Source organism: Spinacia oleracea, chromosome 1 (assembly GCF_020520425.1).
Source record: "Spinacia oleracea cultivar Varoflay chromosome 1, BTI_SOV_V1, whole genome shotgun sequence".
Taxonomy (NCBI): Eukaryota; Viridiplantae; Streptophyta; class Magnoliopsida; order Caryophyllales; family Amaranthaceae; genus Spinacia; species Spinacia oleracea.
Window position 1 is genome coordinate 67017532 of NC_079487.1, and position 21896 is coordinate 67039427.

The 21896-nt window shown below is 37.7% G+C and overlaps 1 protein-coding gene across 1 annotated transcript; it reads left to right on the forward strand.

Annotated features, from left to right (window-relative positions):
• Window positions 1-1952: 1952 nt before the first annotated feature.
• On the forward strand, window positions 1953-16235 carry LOC110790823 (PH, RCC1 and FYVE domains-containing protein 1). Its single transcript, XM_021995593.2, has 9 exons — window positions 1953-2536; window positions 3957-4043; window positions 6840-6929; window positions 7779-7859; window positions 8675-8863; window positions 8956-11070; window positions 12772-12918; window positions 14711-15096; window positions 15694-16235. Exons 1-9 carry the CDS (start codon window positions 2459-2461, stop codon window positions 15824-15826), a joined length of 3306 nt encoding a protein of 1101 aa, XP_021851285.2. The 5' UTR covers window positions 1953-2458; the 3' UTR covers window positions 15827-16235.
• Window positions 16236-21896: the final 5661 nt, after the last annotated feature.

Here is a 21896-nt window from a genome sequence, read left to right on the forward strand (position 1 = left end):
CTTTGTTGCTGTATGAGTCGTATGAGTATGACTCACAAATTTGTGCCTTTCCTTGCAGATTGATTTTCATGGCACAAGTCAAGGTCCAAGAGTTCCAGCAATGACTGATTAATTTGGATTTACCATGGCTTCTCTAAATGAGAATGGGAGTGTTCTTGCAAACCCAAGGAAGGGTGAGAAGAATATGAGCACTCTCATGTATCGTCCATGTATTAGTAGATGGGAAAATAATAGTGAGGTTAGTCCATTAGATTGTTCTCATATTTTGCTGGATACTCATCCTTTTACTTAATGTCAATAGAGGACCAAATTATGTTACATATATGTCTGAGTTCAGAACAAGAGGGTTAAAATAATAACAAGCTCTAAAGATCTGCCCAAAGCTCTCAGTTCCAATAGTGCACACTATCTCTTCTTTCTTTTGTTCTAGGAAGTCCAGCTTCTCCGTGGAGTTTCTCAAAATTTTCTTTACAGATGATAAGACCTCTTCAAGCTGTCAAACTTTTAAACTGATCTTAGCTCTCAATCAGTATGTTAAAGTTAATATGTGTTGTACTTTAGGAAAACGATGAAACGCTAATGAACCATAGTAATGTAGTACTCTACATATGTTCTATTCTCAGCTTATTTACACGGAGTTCCCTTGTATACAAGTTGTGTGATGAAGTTCCCTTGTATACAGTCGTTGATATCAATTTGCATATAGGATCCAGTGAAAGCATGAGATTCTCAGCATATAGGATCCTCGTTGTGTGATGAAAAGTCGTAAACTGATTTATTTGCAGGGTGGATGGCAAGCGTGGGAGTTATGGTTATCTCTTATAAGTTACTGCAACATTATAAATTTATAGCATGTACGTGTAACTTGTATCCTAACTGTTATGTGATTTGGTTCTAATATTCAAGGAATGTTTTCCTTTGGGAACAAAATGCAAGACACACTGTTCGGAGATCAAGTTGATGAGTACAAGGATGGGTTTGCATATAAGGGAGAGTATGATAATGCACTAATTAAGGCCATAGATGAAAGGTGGAAAATGAGCCCAGAAGAGCTCGACTATCAAATGAGCTTCGGCCGATAGACTGTGATCAAACCCGTGGATGCTAAAGCAGGGCATGTGATGCCAAACTACCAGTGCCTAGCCTCAATTCCAAGAGATGTTTAAGTAGAAGGCCCCCTTCCTTTAGGAAGTTTGTTTAATTTGGGTATTTTCAACTGTTGTAATGGTCTAAAACAGACGTGAACAAAACACTTGCCGTGTTTGTCAATCTCGAATACGCATGGATTGGCTAAAGATACGTATAACTTTGTTTTTAACCAACCTATCAAGGTTGTAACTGCATTTATTTTGTAGTTCATTAGTGAAGTTGACATTTTATACAAATTATAGTTGTTCATGGGTATGTCAGTTTGATTTGATTTGATTGGTTTAGCTGTCTACCCTGTCTCATGTTCTCTTGCGGCTAGCCTATTGAACAAAAAAAAAAAATACAACAGAACCAACCTTTTCCCTGCTCAAACTTCCCTATGATAAGCTCGATCTACTGCAACTAACTGCAATTCTCGGAATTTTTAGACTAACTTAGTGAAAATGGGATTGAAAGTAGATACCGTCAGCAGGGAAACCAAAAATTATCGACATTTCTCTGTTTGGCAATAAGGGTTAGTTATTGCAATAAATAGAAGAAATGATAATTGATTGAAAATGAAAACGAAAAGTTTTGATACCAAATATAATTGGAATTGAGCTATCCTTGTATATTTTCTTGCTTATTTCTTTTTTATTTCTACTGCATTTGATTTTGCTGATAAAGAACCATCACTTATTTCGGGGGCATCCTAGTCGAGCGACTTGAATCCTAGTAATAAAAAGGGACGGAGGAAGTATAAATTTAATAAAGGTTAGAGAGTCATTAACTCTCAAATATGAAATTTGTAACTAACTAAATCAACTTCTTATAGAGTGTATACCATTTCTGCTTTAGCTAAATCACCTCCGTATTTATCTCTTTCTCTCTCCTCCCATCAATTTTTTCCTGACTCCGTCTAGTAGCTGAGCACTGTTGATACTGCAAAAAAAATTAAAATTCTCTCTTTTTCTTTTTCCTTTTCTCTCTCTCCTCAAATTCTTCCCCAAATTCGTTGATACTCCACTTGCCTTCAATTTCTTCTTCCATCAAACCCTAACCTCATCTTCTCATCTCCAGCTCCAGCGATCGAATTCGAACCCTAATTTCCTGCTTTTTGGTGGAATTTTGTACTAACTTTTACCAGTGTGTTTCTAAATTTCTCCGTTTTTTGAGCTGGAATTTGTATGAATCTGAAGCTCAGTGGACTGGTTCAAGCACAAAATGTGAGTGTGTTTTGTTTTTGATGACTGATTTTGAGTAGGACTTTTGTGTCAAAAAATGGCGGAATTTGCGTTTTCGGAGAGAGAAAGTGGTCGGTGAATGGTGAATGCTGTTGTTCAAGGTTTACACTACCATGAATGCCGATCAAGCTAGGGCTGGTCCTGTAGAGAGAGACATTGAGTTGGTAATTTCACTATTTTATTTATTTTATTTTTTATACTATTTTATTTTTTGATAATTTTACATGCAATATTTGGTACGGATTTCAGCGTACTAGATTGTCAATAATTGTGCAATTATTCTGATAATTTTTGGATAAATTATAAATTATACATTTTGTTTGAGAGAGAAGAATCATTCATTGAATTAGAAGGAATTATTTGTTTCTATATTTCTGCGTACTAAACGACATCTAGATGCTGGCACGTTTACTTGTGGCTTTTTGAAGATGTTTATTAGTTGTATATTTTCTCAATTATTGCCATCAATCTGCCACAATTAACACGTTTTAAATGCTTTCTTATGGTTGTCTGTTGAGAATGGAGGCATTTCGAGTAATCATTTAGTTGTTCCGAGGTTACAGAACTACGACTTATCTCGTGGTTTTTATTTGGTGTTAGTTTGATCAGTCAGTTAGAGTTTGGAGAGTGAAAAAATGCAATATTTATAGATTTATCTGTTGGGGGTACTTAAGCTGAATGCTTAACCCTATAAAAAATGACCTAGTTGCAACTCTTCCTAGCGCTACCTTTAACTTCCGTTAACAATGGTTCACATTTGTAGCACGAGAATAATCTAGGGTTTAGCGAATCTAGATTAAGTATACTGCTGCTACATATTTTCCATTCAGGTAGGCATCAGGTGATGTATTTTTATTGGACCTGAAACCTCATTAATCAACTAAAATAAATAAATCCTCATGAAATATAATGACAGAAGGATAAAGGTGAGCTTCTGGAGCCCAATTTAGTCTTGGATTGACGTTCTCGTACAAGTAACCCCACCATACGCCATGCATGAGCATGTGCATGCTCGCATTCATTCCACTGAAAGTAACTGATGGACAGCTATTAACAAGAGAAGCCGTGGAAGTTACGGGGTTACATATCTTTTTTGATTGCAATAAATCTTTGTAACAAATTACTACTCCAGATAAGAACGTTGATGTCCCCTAAAGGATTGTGGATCATCATGGGCCACTTTATGTCACTAGTGTTAATCTATTCAGTTGGTGTGATCTTGTATGTTTCCTCTTTGCGGCTACTGTTCATCCAAGGACTCCTGAATATTGTCAAGAGGTCACTTTTTGCAACAGGGAATGCCTTGTTGTGCAGGATGCAACCACCTCATGTTCTGTTAGTTTCATTTCTACAAGTCACCAATAAAGTAGTAGGTGTTAATTCTATAACTTTAAGAAAATGATTGGCGAAAGGTTTCTTGTATGTTTTCAGAATTCTGAAAGTTATTTATAGGTGGAAAAGTTGTGGATGATTTATGTTTACTAGCTAAATAGCACATCTCCTAATCTTGATGAAAGTGTTCTTTTCTCCTTGCTACTTCTATTAAGCTTCTAAGTTTCTAATAGACTTGATTATCCATGGTAGGCAATCACTGCTTTGAAGAAGGGAACAAATTTGCTGAAGTATGGGCGTAGAGGGAAGCCAAAGTTCTGCCCATTTAGATTGTCTAATGTAAGTTATTTCGCTTCTTTAGATTTAGCTCATTAGTACATTTCTTGAATGGTTATTTGTTCTTTGTAATGCTCTTAAAGTTTAAATATCTTGGTAGTTGTTGTAGTGGTTGAATTTGTTTCTTGAATATGAGACTTTCATGAGTCAGTACCGGTGTTTAAAAAAGTGGCTTAAAGCGCGCTTAATCAGGCGTAGGCGAAGCGTTTAGGATGAAGCTTGCCGAACTCACGAAGCGTGCTTTTTTGCGCTTCATTGAATTTCTTTTTCTCTTTTTTATTTATTTTACATTGGAAGCTTCTTTTTTTATGTTGTTATTGTGTTTTGGACCATATCCTATTAATCCTTAACAAATAGAAAGTGGGCCAAGAGTCAAAACAAAAGGAAAAAGAAGAAAACAAAAGAAGAAGACAACAATCACAACAACCGGCCCTAGATTCTTGATAAACACTACTCCCTCCGTCCCAGATTAGTTTTGACACTTATCAGGGCACATAGTTTTAGGAGATAAGTTGTTGTTTGGTTATCAAATGTTAATTTATTGGAAAAACAAATTAAAAGAAGATAGTGGGTTATTATTTTATAGAATAGTTGATGTGATAGAAGATATGAGAGTATTTTTTTAATTGAATATGAGAGAATGTGGGGCCCAACCTTTTTACAGTAGAAAGATAGAGGTACTAAAATAATTGTCGGGTCTTTCCCAAAATAGAAAAAACTAATCTGGAACGAACGAAAATGAAAAGTGTAAAAACTAATCTGGGATAGGGAGTATTTTATATGCTTTATTTTTGTTAAAACAAAGAGTAATACTCCCTCCGTATTTTATTAGGAGTCACATGTTGACCGACTGCGTGTTAAGGAAGGAGAGTTGAATCTAATAAAAATAATAAAGCAAGTGGTCAAGTGGGGGAGGGAGTAATAAAGAAATAGAAAAAAGATGATGGGAAAAGTATTTTAATCAAAGTAGAGAAGGGGTTTATTGTAGGGGTGGTCCCTAGAGGAAATTAGATATATTAAATAATTAGAAGGTGAGGTTGAAACATTACTAAAAATGGAAGTGTACTAATACAATACCGCCTGAAATGGTAAGTGTGACTCCTGAAAAAATACGGAGGGAGTATATTTTTGGAAACAAATATGATGTTTATATATTTTTGTGGTTATTTTAGTAAGATATATATATGCATAAAAGTAACAAAACCTTTAATTTTTAAAAAGTGTTAGGCTCTAGGACTCATATCACTTTAGTGCGCTTTGCGCTTTTTATACACTGTTCATTACTGACATTTTTTGTACTGCTACATTTCGCAATTGATGTTTTATTATACTCTATGTAGTTTATGCTTGTTCCTGTCAAAAAAAAGTATATATAATATATTATAGTGTATAATTGTGAACTATATGTGCGGATGGAGAATATTTTATCAGTAGTTATTTTTTCTCTTCTGGTTGTCATTGGACAAGTTTTATTTCTTTTAAATCAATTAGTTCATCTTTTGATACTTCAACGGGACTTTTCTTTTACCACGTTGCCGATGGCTTGAAAACACAGGGGTTTTCTTTTACTTCTTGGAGGTGCCCCTTTCTTTCACTTGTGAGCATGTAACATGCAGAATCAGCGTTTGTGGCCTTGAACCATGTGATGTACTTTCCCTTAGTCCGTGTGGTAATAATGGAATTCTTGATGCCAAAATTGCTGCTTATCACTGAACAAAAATCCAGCATACCTTTTTTTTTATAAACAGACATACAAGAGGGAATTGCTTCTAATTTTGGGGAATCTTGTTCCGTTATATGGACATGATGAGAGTCCATTGATATTGATTATAAGAGGTAATGCATAGCATACATTTTCTATTTAAAATACTGTAGAGATTAAGATTCTGGCCTATTAACCCCTCCTCCCTTCCTCCCTCTCTTTTCCCCTTTTAGGTATCATTAGGTGCAGTTCCATCTCTGAGAAAATAATGGTTTAAGCACCTGAGAAAATCGCTGCAATGGTTTCCACAACATCTTCCATTTATTATACTTCCTCTGTTCTTTTTTACTTGCACCATTTGAAATTTCACACTTACCAATGAGTATCTTTGTCGTCAGTATCTCTGATTAGATGTTAGTGAATATAAGAAGTTGGTATTTTGAAAGTATACATCAAGGCAAATTTATCAAGATCACACATGACAATAATGCAAAAGTCCACATGGTGCAAGTATTAAACAATGGAGGAAGTACATGAAAGCTCCGCCGTGAAGTTCAAATTTGTGCTTGAATTTTTTTTCAAATGATTGCAATGTTGTGCAATTTGACGTTTGTAATCTGAGGCCATAGATTTTTTTTCTCCCTACCCTCCTTTTGTACATGCGTAACATTCCCTTGACGTCGTTATTGGTCTTTCGCTACTTATCAATACATAATGTTAGCCTCTGTTCTCTGCACCCTAAATTTAGTAAAAATCTCTAAATTCAAAGAACAAATACAACTGTAACTTCAGAGAATTAGGTGATCACTTCAATTTTCTAAGTTCTGTTCTTTATTCCTGTCCCTCAGTAATTTGATTTTGGGCATCTATGCTATGTAAGTATAACTTTTGTGAAAGAAGGCGAAGTGGGATCTTTTCTTTAACCCAACTCCTATACTAAACAATCTTATGCGTTTTCCGCATGTTTTACCTTTGCATAAATGGAGTCTTTAAAAGATAAATCTTTTGTTTTGCTTATGCTGTTGTTTCATGATAGTTTTTTTTTTTGCTCTTTCCAAAAGCTTCTAATAAGCAATCTATTATTTTATATATATCAGGATGAATCTCTTCTAGTATGGTACTCTGGAAATGAGGAGAAAAATTTAAAGCTCAGTCACGTTAACAGAATAATTCCTGGGCAGCGTACAGTAAGCACTTCTCTTCTCAAAATCGTCTACCTATATTGTTGCCGTACTTTGTGCAGTTGCTTGTAAGTTATCAGACCTTAACAGCTCTAGTGGTACTATTTAATTCGAGGTTGTACAGTGGTGCACTATTGCTAAATTCTATGTATTCTATCATTTATAAATGCCAAGGACTTTTAGGGGAAAAAGCCATCTAGTAAATAATACGGAAACGCAGAAATAAATGGATACTGGGATAGAGGGCGTGCCAAAGCAAATGTGCGACAGCTTTCTAGGATGAATTGACCTTAAATTCTAAAGATGCGATCAACTGAATTTTTTCTAACTAATGAAAATATCATGAATGGTATTTTGGTCTTTGCATTCTTCTTTGTTGTCTCACTATATGTGCTGGATGTTCCCTTGAGTTAATGCTTAAGAGATATTGTTGCCTGCTTTTGTTTCTTGGCATGTATATTCATAAATTAATGTCCAAAAAAGTTTACGCCCATCAACACAGAGAATCAGGAAAGGAAGAGGAGAGAAAATAGGAAAAAATGTTGTTTATTTGACTCATGTTTAGCAGCTTTAATATTTGAAGGAATTTGCAGCGGCATTATCTAATAGTTACGCTTTCTTTTTCCTTGCTGGAAAACCGTTGGCTGGATTTACAATTTTATAGTGCATCAAAGTATGTATTATGCTTTATATTGGAACTCTACAGGTTCCCTATCCCCCCACGGCCCCACCCTTACTGCCATTCCTTAATTTTTTTTTTGTGTTGGTTGGATCTCAAGACAGGACACCAAAAATGATTACTTTTTGAAAATTTCACATATATAAGTATATGCTGATGAAAACTTTGTTATGCAGCCTATATTTCAAAGATACCCTCGACCTGAGAAGGAATACCAGTCATTTTCTCTGATATACAATGATCGCTCTTTAGATTTGGTGAGTTGTCTCCATATATGTATATATTTTTTGTTACTTCTGTTATACATGAAAGCAACTTAATTGTTAAATCCCTTGGGTGGCCACATATTTGTCTCCTACGGGATTAGGGCACCAAACAATGTAACGTGCATGGTAACTGGTGAGAAATCATGATATTGGGGAACACCATACTCCTATATTGTAACTTCTCAGGAATCTATTAATCTATTATTGAGGAGTCATCAGTGGTCATCACAGGAATACCAGATCCTTCCTGTAAACTTGTGGGTTAAAAAGCTTGTAGCTGGATTTGTGGAAGGACTGAAGATAGCGGTGCTAATTACCTATACATGAGGCACAGTTTCGTGTGTTTCTTAGATCCGGGACATGAAGCTGTTATGGGTGTGATCTAAATGAGAGACCCAACTATTTTAGTAGTTCCATCTGTCTTTGCTTCGGCTTGAAATGTTTCTTGTCGTGTACAATGGTAAAATGAGGTATATTGGTTAGAATAAAGAGACTGATGAGTATTGACTAATTGCATCCAAGTGTCTATGGTATCCTTCAGAATAAGTGTCTTTGATATGTTTTACTGTATGGAGGGATTGCCTTCTTTCTAACGCTGCTTCTTCTACTTGAAATTATGCATTGATTTTTTGATGTATTATGCTGCCTGCTTGAAGAGCGGTATAGTGGCACCAGCTCTGTTCCATTCCTCCGGGACCATGCTTGGTTGTCGTCGTAGTCTAATTGATGAGGCTGGTTTCGGCCTTTTTTTGCCTGTATCTAGGGAAGGAAAAAGATAAAGAATGTGGTTGTCTTTTCATTTGCAGATTTGTAAGGATAAAGACGAAGCTGAAGTCTGGTTCACTGGTTTAAAAGCACTTATAGCACGTTATAACCGAAGGGTGAGAGTGGATTCAAGAAGTGGACTATCATCTGAAGCAAATAGTCCAAAAGCTCAAACCCAGAGGAGCTCTCCCTTGAGCTCTCCCTTTGGTAGTGGTGATGGTTCGCAAAAGGTGGTCTTTCGTAGTTTCCTAATTGCTGATCACCTAATTAAGTTTTGACTATTTAGTGATGTTAATGAGATCCTAATTTTGTGTTGCACCAGGATGGGTTGGATCCCCTTTATCCATACGAGAGTCCTCAAAAAAATGGGTTGGAGACGGTACTCTCAGATGTAATTTTGTATACAGTACCTGCCAAAAGTTTTATACCCCCAGAATCAGCTTCTAGCTCTGTTCATTCCTTTTCCTCTGGAGGTTTTGATGGTTTAAATGGACGCAGCAGAGGTAATGGCGTCGATACTTTTCGTGTTAGTCTTTCAAGTGCTGTTAGTTCATCCAGCCATGGCTCTGGTCATGATGATGGTGATGCTCTAGGGGATGTTTACATTTGGGGGGAAGGCACAGGAGATGGTATTCTGGGTGGTGGAGCCCATAGACTTGAAAGTTGTTTGGGTGTAAAGTTGGACTCATGTAGGCCCAGAACTTTAGATTCAGCTGTTCTTCTTGATGTTCAGAATATAGCATGTGGTGGAACACATGCTGCTCTAGTGACAAAACAAGGAGAGGTTTTCACGTGGGGGGAAGAATCAGGTGGCAGACTTGGTCATGGTGTTGATTCTGATGTCTCTCATCCAAAGCTTGTCGATGCTCTAAGGAGCACAAATATTGAACTAGTTGCTTGTGGAGAAAATCATTCCTGTACTGTATCACTTTCTGGGGATTTGTACATATGGGGTGGCAGAAAATACAGTTTTGGTCTTTCTGGACAAGGTGATGAAATGAGTCATTGGATTCCAAAGAGGCTGATTGGACCGTTAGAAGGCATACATGTCTCGTCAATATCTTGTGGACCTTGGCATACTGCCATTGTATCCTCGGCTGGACAATTGTTCACTTTTGGTGATGGAACCTTTGGTGTCCTTGGCCATGGGGATCGTAAAAGTTTCTCAGCTCCAAGAGAAATTGAGTCTCTTAAGGGCTTGCGAACAGTTCGTGCAGCTTGTGGTGTGTGGCATACTGCTGCAATTGTTGAAGTTATGGTGGGATCTTCAAGTTCAAGCAATTGCTCCTCAGGCAAATTATTTACTTGGGGGGATGGGGATAAGGGTCGCCTTGGACATGGTGATAAGGAATCAAAACTCGTGCCTACCTGCGTTGCAGCTCTTGTTGAACCCAATTTTTGTCAGGTTGCATGTGGCCATAGCTTGACCGTTGCTCTTACAACCACTGGCCAAGTTTACACTATGGGTAGCCCCGTCTATGGTCAATTAGGAAACCCACAAGCAGATGGGAAGTTACCTGTTCGGGTGGATGGAAAACTTGTAAAAAGCTTTGTTGAGGAGATCTCTTGTGGGGCTTATCATGTTGCTGCTTTAACTTCAAGAACTGAAGTTTACACTTGGGGTAAAGGGGCAAATGGTAGATTAGGTCATGGGGATACAGATGACAGAAATAGCCCAACATTAGTTGAAGCGTTGAAAGACAAACAAGTCAAAAGTATTGCGTGTGGTACAAATTTTACTGCAGCTGTTTGTCTTCATAAGTGGGTATCAGGTGTTGATCAGTCTGTGTGCTCTGGGTGCCGTGTAGCTTTTAATTTCAAGAAAAAAAGACATAATTGCTACAATTGTGGCCTTGTCTTTTGTCATTCATGCAGCAGCAGAAAGTCCCTTAAGGCTTCAATGGCGCCGAATCCTAATAAACCATATCGTGTCTGTGATAATTGCTTTGGCAAACTGAGGAAATCTATAGAAAATGACTCATCTTCTATCTCTTCTTTGAGTAGAAGAGGAAGTATGAATCAGCGAACTAACCAAAACATTGAATATGAGGACAAAAATGGTCCACAGGCCCTTATACCATTAGGTAAATACTCTACAACGGAGTCCTTCAAAGATATAGAAAGTGTGTCTTCCAAGAGGAACAAGAAATTAGAATTCAACAGTAGTCGTGTGTCACCCCTCCCAAATGGATTTACTCATTGGAGCGCACTTAGCACTTCCAAATCTGGGTCATCAAAGAAATTCTTTTCTGCTTCTCTTCCTGGGTCACGCATAGTGTCTCGAGCAACTTCACCTACATCAAGGCGTTCCAGCCCACCTCGAGCTGCAACGCCAAGTCTAACAGTGGTAGCACTTTCTTCACCCAACAAAGTTTTGGATGACGCTAAAAGGACAAATGATCATCTCAGTCAAGATGTTCTTAAACTCAGAGCTCAGGTGCGCATGAATAATTCTCACTTTAAACTGTCCGTTCAATCTATCTTTTGTATCTGTATTTTTATGTAAAGGGTTGAAATGACCTTTGAGAGTAAGCAGTTTCCAAGGAACTAAAATGAATCTTCCTGCTCCTCTCCCCTTTTTTTTAAGTATATTGTGGGCTGGAACCATGTTTACCTAATTTGTAGTGCATTTGGGTACCAAACATAGTATGGATAATTGGACACAAAGTATGTATTCCATGAGAACTTTGGTTGGGTTGAATATTCTATGTCACTAATACCTTTTATGGGATAAACTAATTTTGTATGTTGAATTGTAAAAAGTTACTCCATATTTACTTTACAATGGAATGTCAAATTAATTAAATATTTCTTGTGCACAGATAAAGGCCCTGAGCTCTTGCTTTTCTTCTTTCGCAGTTGACAACTTGACACTCCAAATGCCAGATCTAATGTTTTTTGGTTGAATTGGTAGCTTATAATAAACACTCTATGTACACAAAGAACATCTCCAATGTCTAAAATTTCACCATTTTTCTTTTATACTCCGTATTTGGTATGTCCAGTATGTCAAAGGGATTTTTTACTTGGAGAGTACCAGATATCAACCTCAGAAGTGCTAGGACAATGGAAATTGTAATTTATCTGGGGAACCTAACGTGTGCTATGCTGCGGTGTAGGAGAATTTGGTTGCAGCTTGGTTCAAAGGCCTCTTTAGGGGGCCTAATGAGTATTGAGTAATGACTGAGTTTTGGGGTCTTGCTGTTTATGGACAGCAGTTTGTTGTGTAATTGAATTTTGTAGTCCCCTTAAGAACCTCACCCCCTTACCAACTCCCCATCAGTACTCATCTTTACAGGCGCCCAGTCTTTGGTTTTTGTGAAGATATGGTTCTTGGAATTTTCAGCTAACGCAGTTTGATTGGTTATAAGGGTTCTCTCTTGTCGTGTGCTTTTGTAAATTGTCCTGATTTTAAATGTGGACTAAGGAGGATAAACTTAGTGGCATGTTTTCTTTTCCTCATAAGCCAAATATGTTTCTTATTTTCTTTATTACGGGGTAGTCTACACTCTGAGAAGGTGAAAACTTTTAGATGAATGACGACCCTGATAACTTGATAAACTCTATCTTTGTTTTGAATATGAGAGTGGTAGACTTCATAGACATAGAGCCAATACGCAGGTGTTTGTATTTTGGAATGATGAAGCAAGAGCTGATTGTCTTTGCATTGTGAGACAACCACCCTTTTATGTTCCTTAAAAGTATGCAGATTTTCATGGTGAATGAGGAAAGCTTAGGTTCCTTTGCCCAATTGTTCTTTCGAGCATTTTCAGATTGTTTATTTTGATTCTAGGAGGGATAAGATTGAACTTTGAACTTGATGGTGCTTTTTTGGGGCAATTGTGTGGTTCTTGTGGCTTACAAAGAATGACAAATGTTTCCATTATAATACTATGTTCTACGCTTCTTGGGATTGGATGGTTTTCCTACTTTCCTTGGGACACTTGCTTCTCAGGATTACTTGGGATTTTCTCAGTGTGGATTGCATGCTCTTTCATCTCAAAGAAAAAAATCTGTTAAGATGACTCCAGTCCTCCATTGTAAATGTTGTTTCTTATAGAGTTCAATGCAATCGTTTTCTTATCTAAAAAGAATGACGAAGTTTCAATTAAAGGGTCTTTTCCAATTCATAATGCAGGTGGAAGAACTTACACGAAAAACACATCTTCAAGACGTTGAGCTGGAAAAAACTTCAAAACAGCTTAAAGAAGCTATTGCAATAGCAGGAGAAGAGACTGCAAAGTGCAAGGCTGCAAAGGAAGTAATCAAGTCACTTACTGCACAAGTAAGAACTATACATATCTTGATTCAATATCTTTTGTATCTATCTATTATGAGACAATCTAGTTTGAGGAATACAACTTCCTTTTTCTACCAATCATGTTGCATAAGAATATGATTAACGCTTGTTGAGATGGTTATTTATTTGAATATCCGCGGAAACTGTGGTATATGTTTATAGATTTGGTTAAATGTTCAACTTCGCAATGCTCTCCTTTTTCCTGAAGATATTATAGATGCATCACGCAAGTTCAACGAGCTGGGCTAAGCCAAGTATTGCTCAACCAATACTTTCTTGAGCTCGAGCGGTGCTCAACCAAACTTTCTTGAGCTCGAGCGGTGCTCAACCACACTTCTTTCCATTCTGCATGTTCGAGCTTGGCTCGTTTACGTTTTTCCTTGTTCGGGCTTGGCTCGTTTAAGTTCTTTTTTGTTCGAGCTTGGCTCACAAGTAGCTCATTTAAACCCAAGCTTGGGCCGAGATAGGTCAATATAAAGTATAAACGAGTCTTTGATAAACAAACCTTGATATCGAGCAATAGCGAATTTAAAAGAACATATTAATAAATATAATATTATTTGAAGTTTCAATAGTGAATTTAGTAATACTATTTTATATCTCATTATCTCCTAAATAAATCATGGTTTTCTTTTGTGATATTTACTATAATTGTCTTAAACGTATTACTCATATCCTAAAATAAACTAGTAATCATTTTTTTTGAATTTTAAAACTTGAGCTTGAACGAGCTTAAAATGATCATGTAAACGAACGTGAACAAGCTTATAAACGAAGACGAACCAAGCTGTTCGCGAGAAAAGAGTCGAATATCAAGTTGTTCGAGCTTGTTTAGTTTATTAAATGAGCTTGAAATTTTTGTCCGTACTTGTTTATTTATTAATGAACGAGCTTTGACCGAGCTTCTTCACGTTCGTATCTGCTATCGGCTGATTGACATCCCTAACCGTGAGATTCTACTTAAGAAATTTATCCGGGTTGTACAGCTCTTGGCTATGCCCAGAAGGTTGAGGGGTGATTGTTTTAGTCAGATCATATACTTCTAAAAGTAACTGTTTAAAGGGTTGAAATGTACAAAACATCAGCTTGCTTTTTAATGGAGAATCGGGCTCCATGGGGCCAGTGGTAGAGGACTAGAGGGTTTAGTGATGCATTCTCTAGTAAAACCTAAAAACTACTGCATCTGAACCGTCAATGTACTTTGATGCTGGCCTCTTATCTACTATGTTGGACCATTGAAATTTAGCTGATGTAATGAATAATATACTGAATCTAAAAGATATTATCTCTCAGCGGTTTGTCCGTTTTATAAAATTCTGTTTGATAAAAGTCATCAAGGTTGATTCATAATTGTGTAGCTCAAAACAGACAAAATAAGAGTTGTAGCTCAAAACAGACAAAAGAGTTCTAGTACAATCTATCCTGCTACTGCGATGCCTTAGTCATGAGGGGCCTAGCTGATGAGGTCTCTGTCTGGTTTAATTATACGAAGTATGATGTTGTTTTGACAAAACAAGTAAATACACAAGGAAGACTTCTAACCACATGTGAAAGGAGGATTGGAATTTACTTTAAATAGAGTAAAACTTTGTTGATATGATTTGAGACCATTATTTCCCGTTCCTTCCATAATTTAAAAAACCTTCCTTCCTCCCTCCCCAACCCCCCCCCCCTCCCCCGTTCCATCCATTTTATCCTGTTCCTTCCGTTATTAAAAGAACTCGGTTGCAAGACTATTTAGTACTACTTTGATCATTCTTGTTTTCTTTGGTTTTAGTTGAAGGAGATGGCTGAAAGGTTGCCTCTTGGAGCAGTAAGAAACAGCAAGACACCTATACCCGGTTCCCCTGGGCCAAATCCTTCCAATGATGTTTCGAATATGATGGAGCGACTTAACATTAACAGTCCAGTATCTGTGCATGAAATTGGTTTGAATTGGTCAAACCGTTATGATACTTCAAATGGCTCTACTACTCCCAGCAGTCGTGCCTCGAATAACCTTGCAACAGGTCAGTTGGAAGCTTCATCCAAGAATAAGATCAGAACATCCGATAGTGAAGCTAATTATGGATCTGAATGGGTGGAGCAAGACGAGCCTGGTGTGTACATTACCCTTGTGTCACTTCCCGGGGGTATTAAAGATCTAAAGCGCGTCCGCTTCAGGTACTTTGTTCATGAGCTTATTTTAATGTTGATGCTCTTGATACATAATCTTATACAAAATCTGATTTAATGCACTCAATGTACAAAATAAAATCGACGACATTGTCTGATTGTTAACATAAGCTTTCTGGCTAATATCCTTTTACTGGGACTATTGTACCACATATGTGTATGCTTGGCAACACATGCATTACGAATTTGACTAGTTGTGACCTCATAGCTGATTGCTTGCTACAATAAAGCCTGTAATATGTCCCAAGTGCTCCTGACCCAATTTAACTAATGAGGGTTCTTAAAGTGCCTTTCTTGTTTGTGGAGCTTTCTTGTAAGCTTAAGGTACAAGAAGCGATATTCTGTTCTTTAAGTGCTCATCTACTGTGCAATATTTTCCAAGCATCTCTTTGTCATCTCAAAATGTGCTTTTTTACTCTCTAAATTTGGAAAGTGGTGCTGTGACCATTCAAAAGTCAAGTATCTTCTTACATTGCTCCAATTTACATCATTCGACTCTCTTGAAAAGTATCAACCCCTTTTTTACTCATTCTGTGAGTTTTCTTTCTTCTTAAATTAAAGCTATATTTCCTTCTTGTGATGCAGTCGAAAGCGGTTTAGTGAAAAGGAAGCGGAACAGTGGTGGGCTGCTAACCGAGCTCGAATTTATCAGCAGTATGATGTTCCCATGGTTGACAAGGCTGGGATTGGCGTTGGAAGGGAAGGCATAGCACATTGATTTAGAGAAAAGCTTAACCTGACCCCAATGATTGAGAGTTGTCAGAATATATCCAATGTTAACAAGGATCCAAGCTTCAGGAAGTCTCTGGTTTGTGTTAACAAATTTAGATTTAGAAAATTTTATATGAGTAGAAGCAGTTGGTTATCCATGCTTCATCCTTTTCATTTGGGCTTTTCATTTTTGCTCATAACAAGTGTATTTTCCTTGCTCTTTTTCTTCGTTTCTAGAGGGAGTTCAGAGTTGAGAGTCTCTCTCCTTAAAAGTTAGAAGTTAGAAATTGTATATACCTGAGAGTAGGCTGTCAGTTTCGAATGTGGGATGCTATTCTTGTATATTCATCAGCCAATGCATATTCGAATTGTACATCTTGACAATGTTGAAGATTGCATCAAGTTTCTAAGCTCAATTGTTGTTACAGTTCTCTCTATATCCATATCCTTGAGGGACACCATGTTGTGTTCTGCTGCTACTTCGTTTCAGATTCATTATTGAGCAATGTTGTACTTTAAAGTAACATTTTGTTCAAATTTTGTTGCCCAGGGTTGGGAGGTGCATGGGAACCTTTTAATATGCATTGTTGTTTCAGCACCAGCTCAATAATGTCTATACTTCTGAACTGATATCTCAATACATAGTTCAATAGTTGTTGCCCAAAAGGATTCAGCACCGCATTCTGTTCTACTGCACCGCATTCTGTTCTACTGCACCGGGGAGTAGGTGGAATTGTCTTTTAGGACAGTGGGAGTCCAAGACGCAACAATTGTTCATCAATCAATTCATTCATCATCCAGATAAGTTTGTTCTAATTTTGGTTTAATTACAGAATCCGTGGACTATGGACCATGGTGCATAGTGAGCACCAATAGAACACATGTGCATAAACAAAAGAACATGACACTACGACAAAAGAACATACGATATAATGTTTCACTTTTTTGTTATAAAAAATAACATATTATTTCACTATTTATTAAAAATATAAAAAATATATATCCATGTTCTTTTCACGTAACTAGACGTTCTTTTAATTATATACTAGTGTTCTTAAGGTGCACCATGGTCCACCTTCTAAATTGCGATAAGCTGGGTACTGTTGTAGGAATATGGTTGTCCCAGTTCTCCTGCAAATATATAAACATTAGTCTCATCATGTATTTCAAAAAAAAAAAAAATTCAATATCCAGGATGAAGTCCACCGGCCATTAATTTCCTGTCAAAGCGCGAGCGCACACATACATGTTTTTTCATGATCAATGTATCCAAAGCGTGTTACGTTGTCAATAGACACAAAGGACAATTAAATCATGTATAGTGTGAATATACACTTTGCTTCTGTATGCCATCCTCCATCCTCCATCCTCCATATACCATAATCTTACATTGTTTTCCACTTGCAATATACTATAACTTGAAGATAGGAAGAGTATGCTGCCAATGCCATTAACTGGACTTCCTTTCATCCTCCATAGCATGCATATGATACTATGATACCAAACATCCCAGTCCCCAGATATGATAGATCACCCTCCTTTCCCCCAAATTCCCTTTATTCTCCATATTATGATAACAACATCCTTGAGGATTTTCTTTCCTTATATGGCTGTACTATTCACTAGTCCCGACAACAAAACACTATAATATGCATACAATAGCATATTGCACATCAAGGAAGAGAAATAACATCCCAGAATTAAGACCGCTATTCGCCGGTTCACAGAAACATGCATGTACTCAACTCCTCGATTCGGTTGACTGAGAAGTAAAAATGTTGATGCACAAATATATAGGTATGTAACCAAGCAAGAAATTCAATTTTACGTCAAACTAATGGTGAACACATTGCTTTACATATGATATGATATGCATAGGGGCTAAGACACGGCCCAGGCTCCCAAGGGGACAACACACACACGAGATAACCACATATACGTTTATGATTAGCAACCTAAATATGCTCAAGGAGTCGTACCTTCTTTCAAGAGAGGATAATGAGTTATTGAGTTAGTTACCAATTTACCTTATAACGAACACTATACACAAAACAAAACAATATACCAAGTATTGAGTTGGTTACAACTTTTATGTAGTAGACCCAAGAACAATATATTTTCTAAATGCACCCTTTATTCCAACAATATAAACAATATACCAATGTTGGCATCAAGTGAGAATCTCAAGCCCAATCCGTTCTAGTTGCACGTTGACCTCTTTTTTTCTGCTTACTCCACGTTAATCTGGCTAACGGACTTTTATCAGTTCTAGTTGCACGTTGACCTCTTTTTACTTCATGTACTCATGCTTCATAAACCAGTATAGCTATTGCAGTAATAAATATCAGATAGTTCACAGTTAGGAAATGATAGCCTAACCTCCACGTTAATCTTGTCCCGGAATTTCAGTTTCTTTTATCTATGTAAATAAACCAACAATCCATCAATTCTATGATTTTATCTAAAAAAAAACCCAAATGAATACAACATCAACTTAACAAAGTTATGTACTTGCAAAATATACTGGCATTTAATATGACACCATGGCATAAATGACTTAGGTCAAAAGCAAGAGTTATTTTTGGCCAGAAACATTATTGCGAGTAATTTTTTTTTTTTCTGCTTCTACTCACTCTTTACAGACACATCAACTCCCAGAACATAGTAATTAATAATAAATAAGAACTAAGTGAAAAGCAAGATAATTCACGGTTTACATCTACAAATATGAACTGGGTATAAACTAATTAAACATAAACCATGCCAACAAAAAACATACCAGAATAATGAACAAGATCTCATCATTTTAACTCCTAAATTCCCCAATTCTTTTGATAAATGAGTAACAAGAAATGCAAGGAAAACTCAACCTCCCATCCAATGCATAAGTCAAATTCCGCTAAATAAATTTTAATCATCAACGAGATACAAATTCAACCCACAATTCAGCTCAAACAAAGAACAACCGTCATCAAAAATTGAAGTCTACCCATCAAAAGAATTAGGGGAAAAGGAAAGACCTCAGGTGAAACAGGTGGATATAATAAGAGGCTAAATGAGAGTGCAACAACAGCTATGGCAACACCAATTGAAGATTTTTTAGGCGAGTTTGATGATTGGAATTGAAATTAGGGTTGTAATTTTTGGTGTAGTTCTTGGCTACTCCGCCGTTTTTGTTGTTGGCGGTGATAATGGTGGGTTGCAGGGGTTGGGTGAAGTGAGAGAACAGAGGCTCATCTATGGAGAGTTTGGAAGAAGCGTCGACGGTAGCAGGGGCGAAAGTGGTGACGGCGGTGAGGAGTGGTGTTGGTTTAGTGAGGGGAGGAGAGAGAAAGTTTGGGTGGGTTGAGTGGGAGGAGAGAGAAAGTTGCAGATGAATGGGGATTTAAGCAAAGTAATCGCGCCAAATCACTCACAAGGGAAAAAGGCAAACTCATGCTAACAAAGGACTAACGGATGTAAGTCCAGGGGTATTTCATGAAAAGTACAAAAAATTAAGGGTATATTATGTATTTTGAAACACGCAGGGGTATTTGGTGAATTTCGTTAAACCTCAGGGGCATTTCATGAAAAAACCGATTATTTTAATTTCTTCTAAGGATAGTGGAGAGGTGATTTTTTTTTTTTTTTTGTATTTCTATCCCCCATAAGTAACCAATCAGATCTAGCCCTTGTAGCCCAAAATTGTTCCTCCCTATTCAAGATTGAGTCAAGATCAAAGTAGATGGAATTCTCCAAGTCAAAAATAATGATATTTGAGGGGTCTCTTTCTAATGCCAACCGGGTTCCCTTGATTCTTGCAAGAAGTGTTTTTTTTGGATTTGAAAATGTCCCCAAAACAATCCAAAGCCCACAATTTTAGCTTCTCCTACTAGGTGGCTCAGCTTAACATGTAACTCGGAATTTACCCCCACCCACTTACCCGCAAACAAGTCCTTGAAAGTAGGTTTAGAGAACCATATTGGTTCGAACTTAAAACCCTTGATTCTACGAAGATTCTCTTTATTTGAGATGGAAAAAAAAAGAGGGTTATGGTCACTGGACAAACGAGGCAGGTTATTGACTTGAGAAATTGGTTTGCTAACAACCATGATGGGGAAACCCAGACACGGTCTAACTTTTCAAAAATTGGATAACTTTTCCTTTTATTAAACCAAGTGTACTTACTACCTATAGACCCAATTTCCACAAGATTGCAATCATCCATAAATTCCCTATAGGCTCTCATTTTATATTCTTTTGGGATGTTCCTCCACGCTTTTTGTGAGAATAGGCCATCTCATTAAAGTACCCCAACATAACCCAAGGCAGAGACACTGAGGCTCTGAAACATTTAAGGGCATTTCACAATTCTAATCTAGCTTTAAATTTGGTGGGGGCATACACAGCAAGAAGACAAAATGGGGAGTTATTGTGTACCTGGATTGTGGCGTGAAATACCCTTGGTTCATTAGCAATAATGGATAATGTGGTTGAGTTCGCACTCCATAACACCAAAATTTTGCCGGTGACACCAACCGGATCAACAGTCTCAAATGAATCGTAGGGAAGCCCCTCCATGCTCTTTTTAACCCCATCTCTTTGGGCTCTAGTTTCGGTAAGGATGATGATGGATGGATTGTGCTCTCTAATGATTTGGTTAATATTTCTTCTAAAACCCTTCCGACCTATACCCCTTGCATTCCACAATAGAATCATTAATCATGGGTTAATAATTAGTAGCCGCTCGATCTCCGCAGAGATCCCTTGAGGTGTTCGGTTTGTCAAAGTGACAAAATCCCTTGATATCCCACTGAACAACTTCCTCTCGTTTTCTTTGATATTCACTCCCAAGATGCAGTCCACAAACATATCCTCCCACGGTTTCTTGGCCTTTCCCCAGGCACATTTCATCTGTACTTGTTTGGTTGGGTTGACTAGGTGCATGAGTTTGAGGTTGTTTGTCCCGCTTGCAGCTTGTACCGTTAGCCATTTCTTTGTAATTGATAGTAGCTTTTTTTCTTGAGGTACTATGGGTGCCAGATCCGCTAGGAATTGCAACTTCCATGGTAGTGCTTGTGGGTCGTTCGCGAAGTAGTTTAATATTTCCACCAAGATAGTAAGATTCCGAACGGCGGAGATAAGGTAGTCACATCCGACAGCCGTGGGATGTGTGCCAGAACCACCGTCAACGTTTGGTCTAGGTCCACCATTGAGAACTTCTTGAAGAGCTGCGGAATGACTTTGGGTTTGAGGATTATGGACCTGATGGCCCACTTCGTGATCCCGATATACTCGTCTTTGTGGAGAGTCTCCACCAGAAATTGTGTGTGGTTCGGCCAAAGCTCCGGGAAGGTCAGTGAGGGTGGAGTTAGGGTTAAGATGTTGTGGAAGTCGGTTAGAATTATCTGAAATTGGTTTGGGAATTTAATTGGGCATGTTGAAGCCTTGGTGGTATATTGGATCTTTGAGGTATTGGGGTCGTTGGGAACTCTCCGACGGGATCCAGGCAACCATTATTTATGGTTTGAAAGAAAGTGGTAATGTTGGGTAGGAGAGAGATGGAAAATTCAAGTTTTTTTTGGGAAAAGGTGGGCTGGTTTGGTTGTATTGTTTGGGAAGGTGGGGTACAAATTTATTTTGGTCAAATTTTTGACAAGTGGACGGTTAGACTTAGAAAGGAGACAAGATTTAGTAGGATTGGAAGGGTTATGGTGTAGAGTCAGCTCTCCTTGACACGTTTCGTCTCGTGGTTCGTCTTCCACCTCCAAATATATATGCAAATTTATTTACCGTATTAACCGAGGTAACTTGAATCAAATCTTTTGTTGGACCAATTTGGTTTCTTGGTAGATTATGGGAAAGAGACCGTTGGTTACTTCTTTGAACTTCCCTCCATTCCGTTGCTTTGCCCTAAGAAGCCACCCCGTTGAGCCGTTTTTGATACGATGAAGGAGTTTTGAAGGCTTCTGGGCTACAACTCTATTTTTTTACTGGTGAGTATTGATTGTGGTATTCTCATGTTTTGGTCCCGTTTTTTCTCGTTGCGGACAAAAAAGATGGTCATGGCTGAAAGACTTGCAGTCGTTACAGAACTC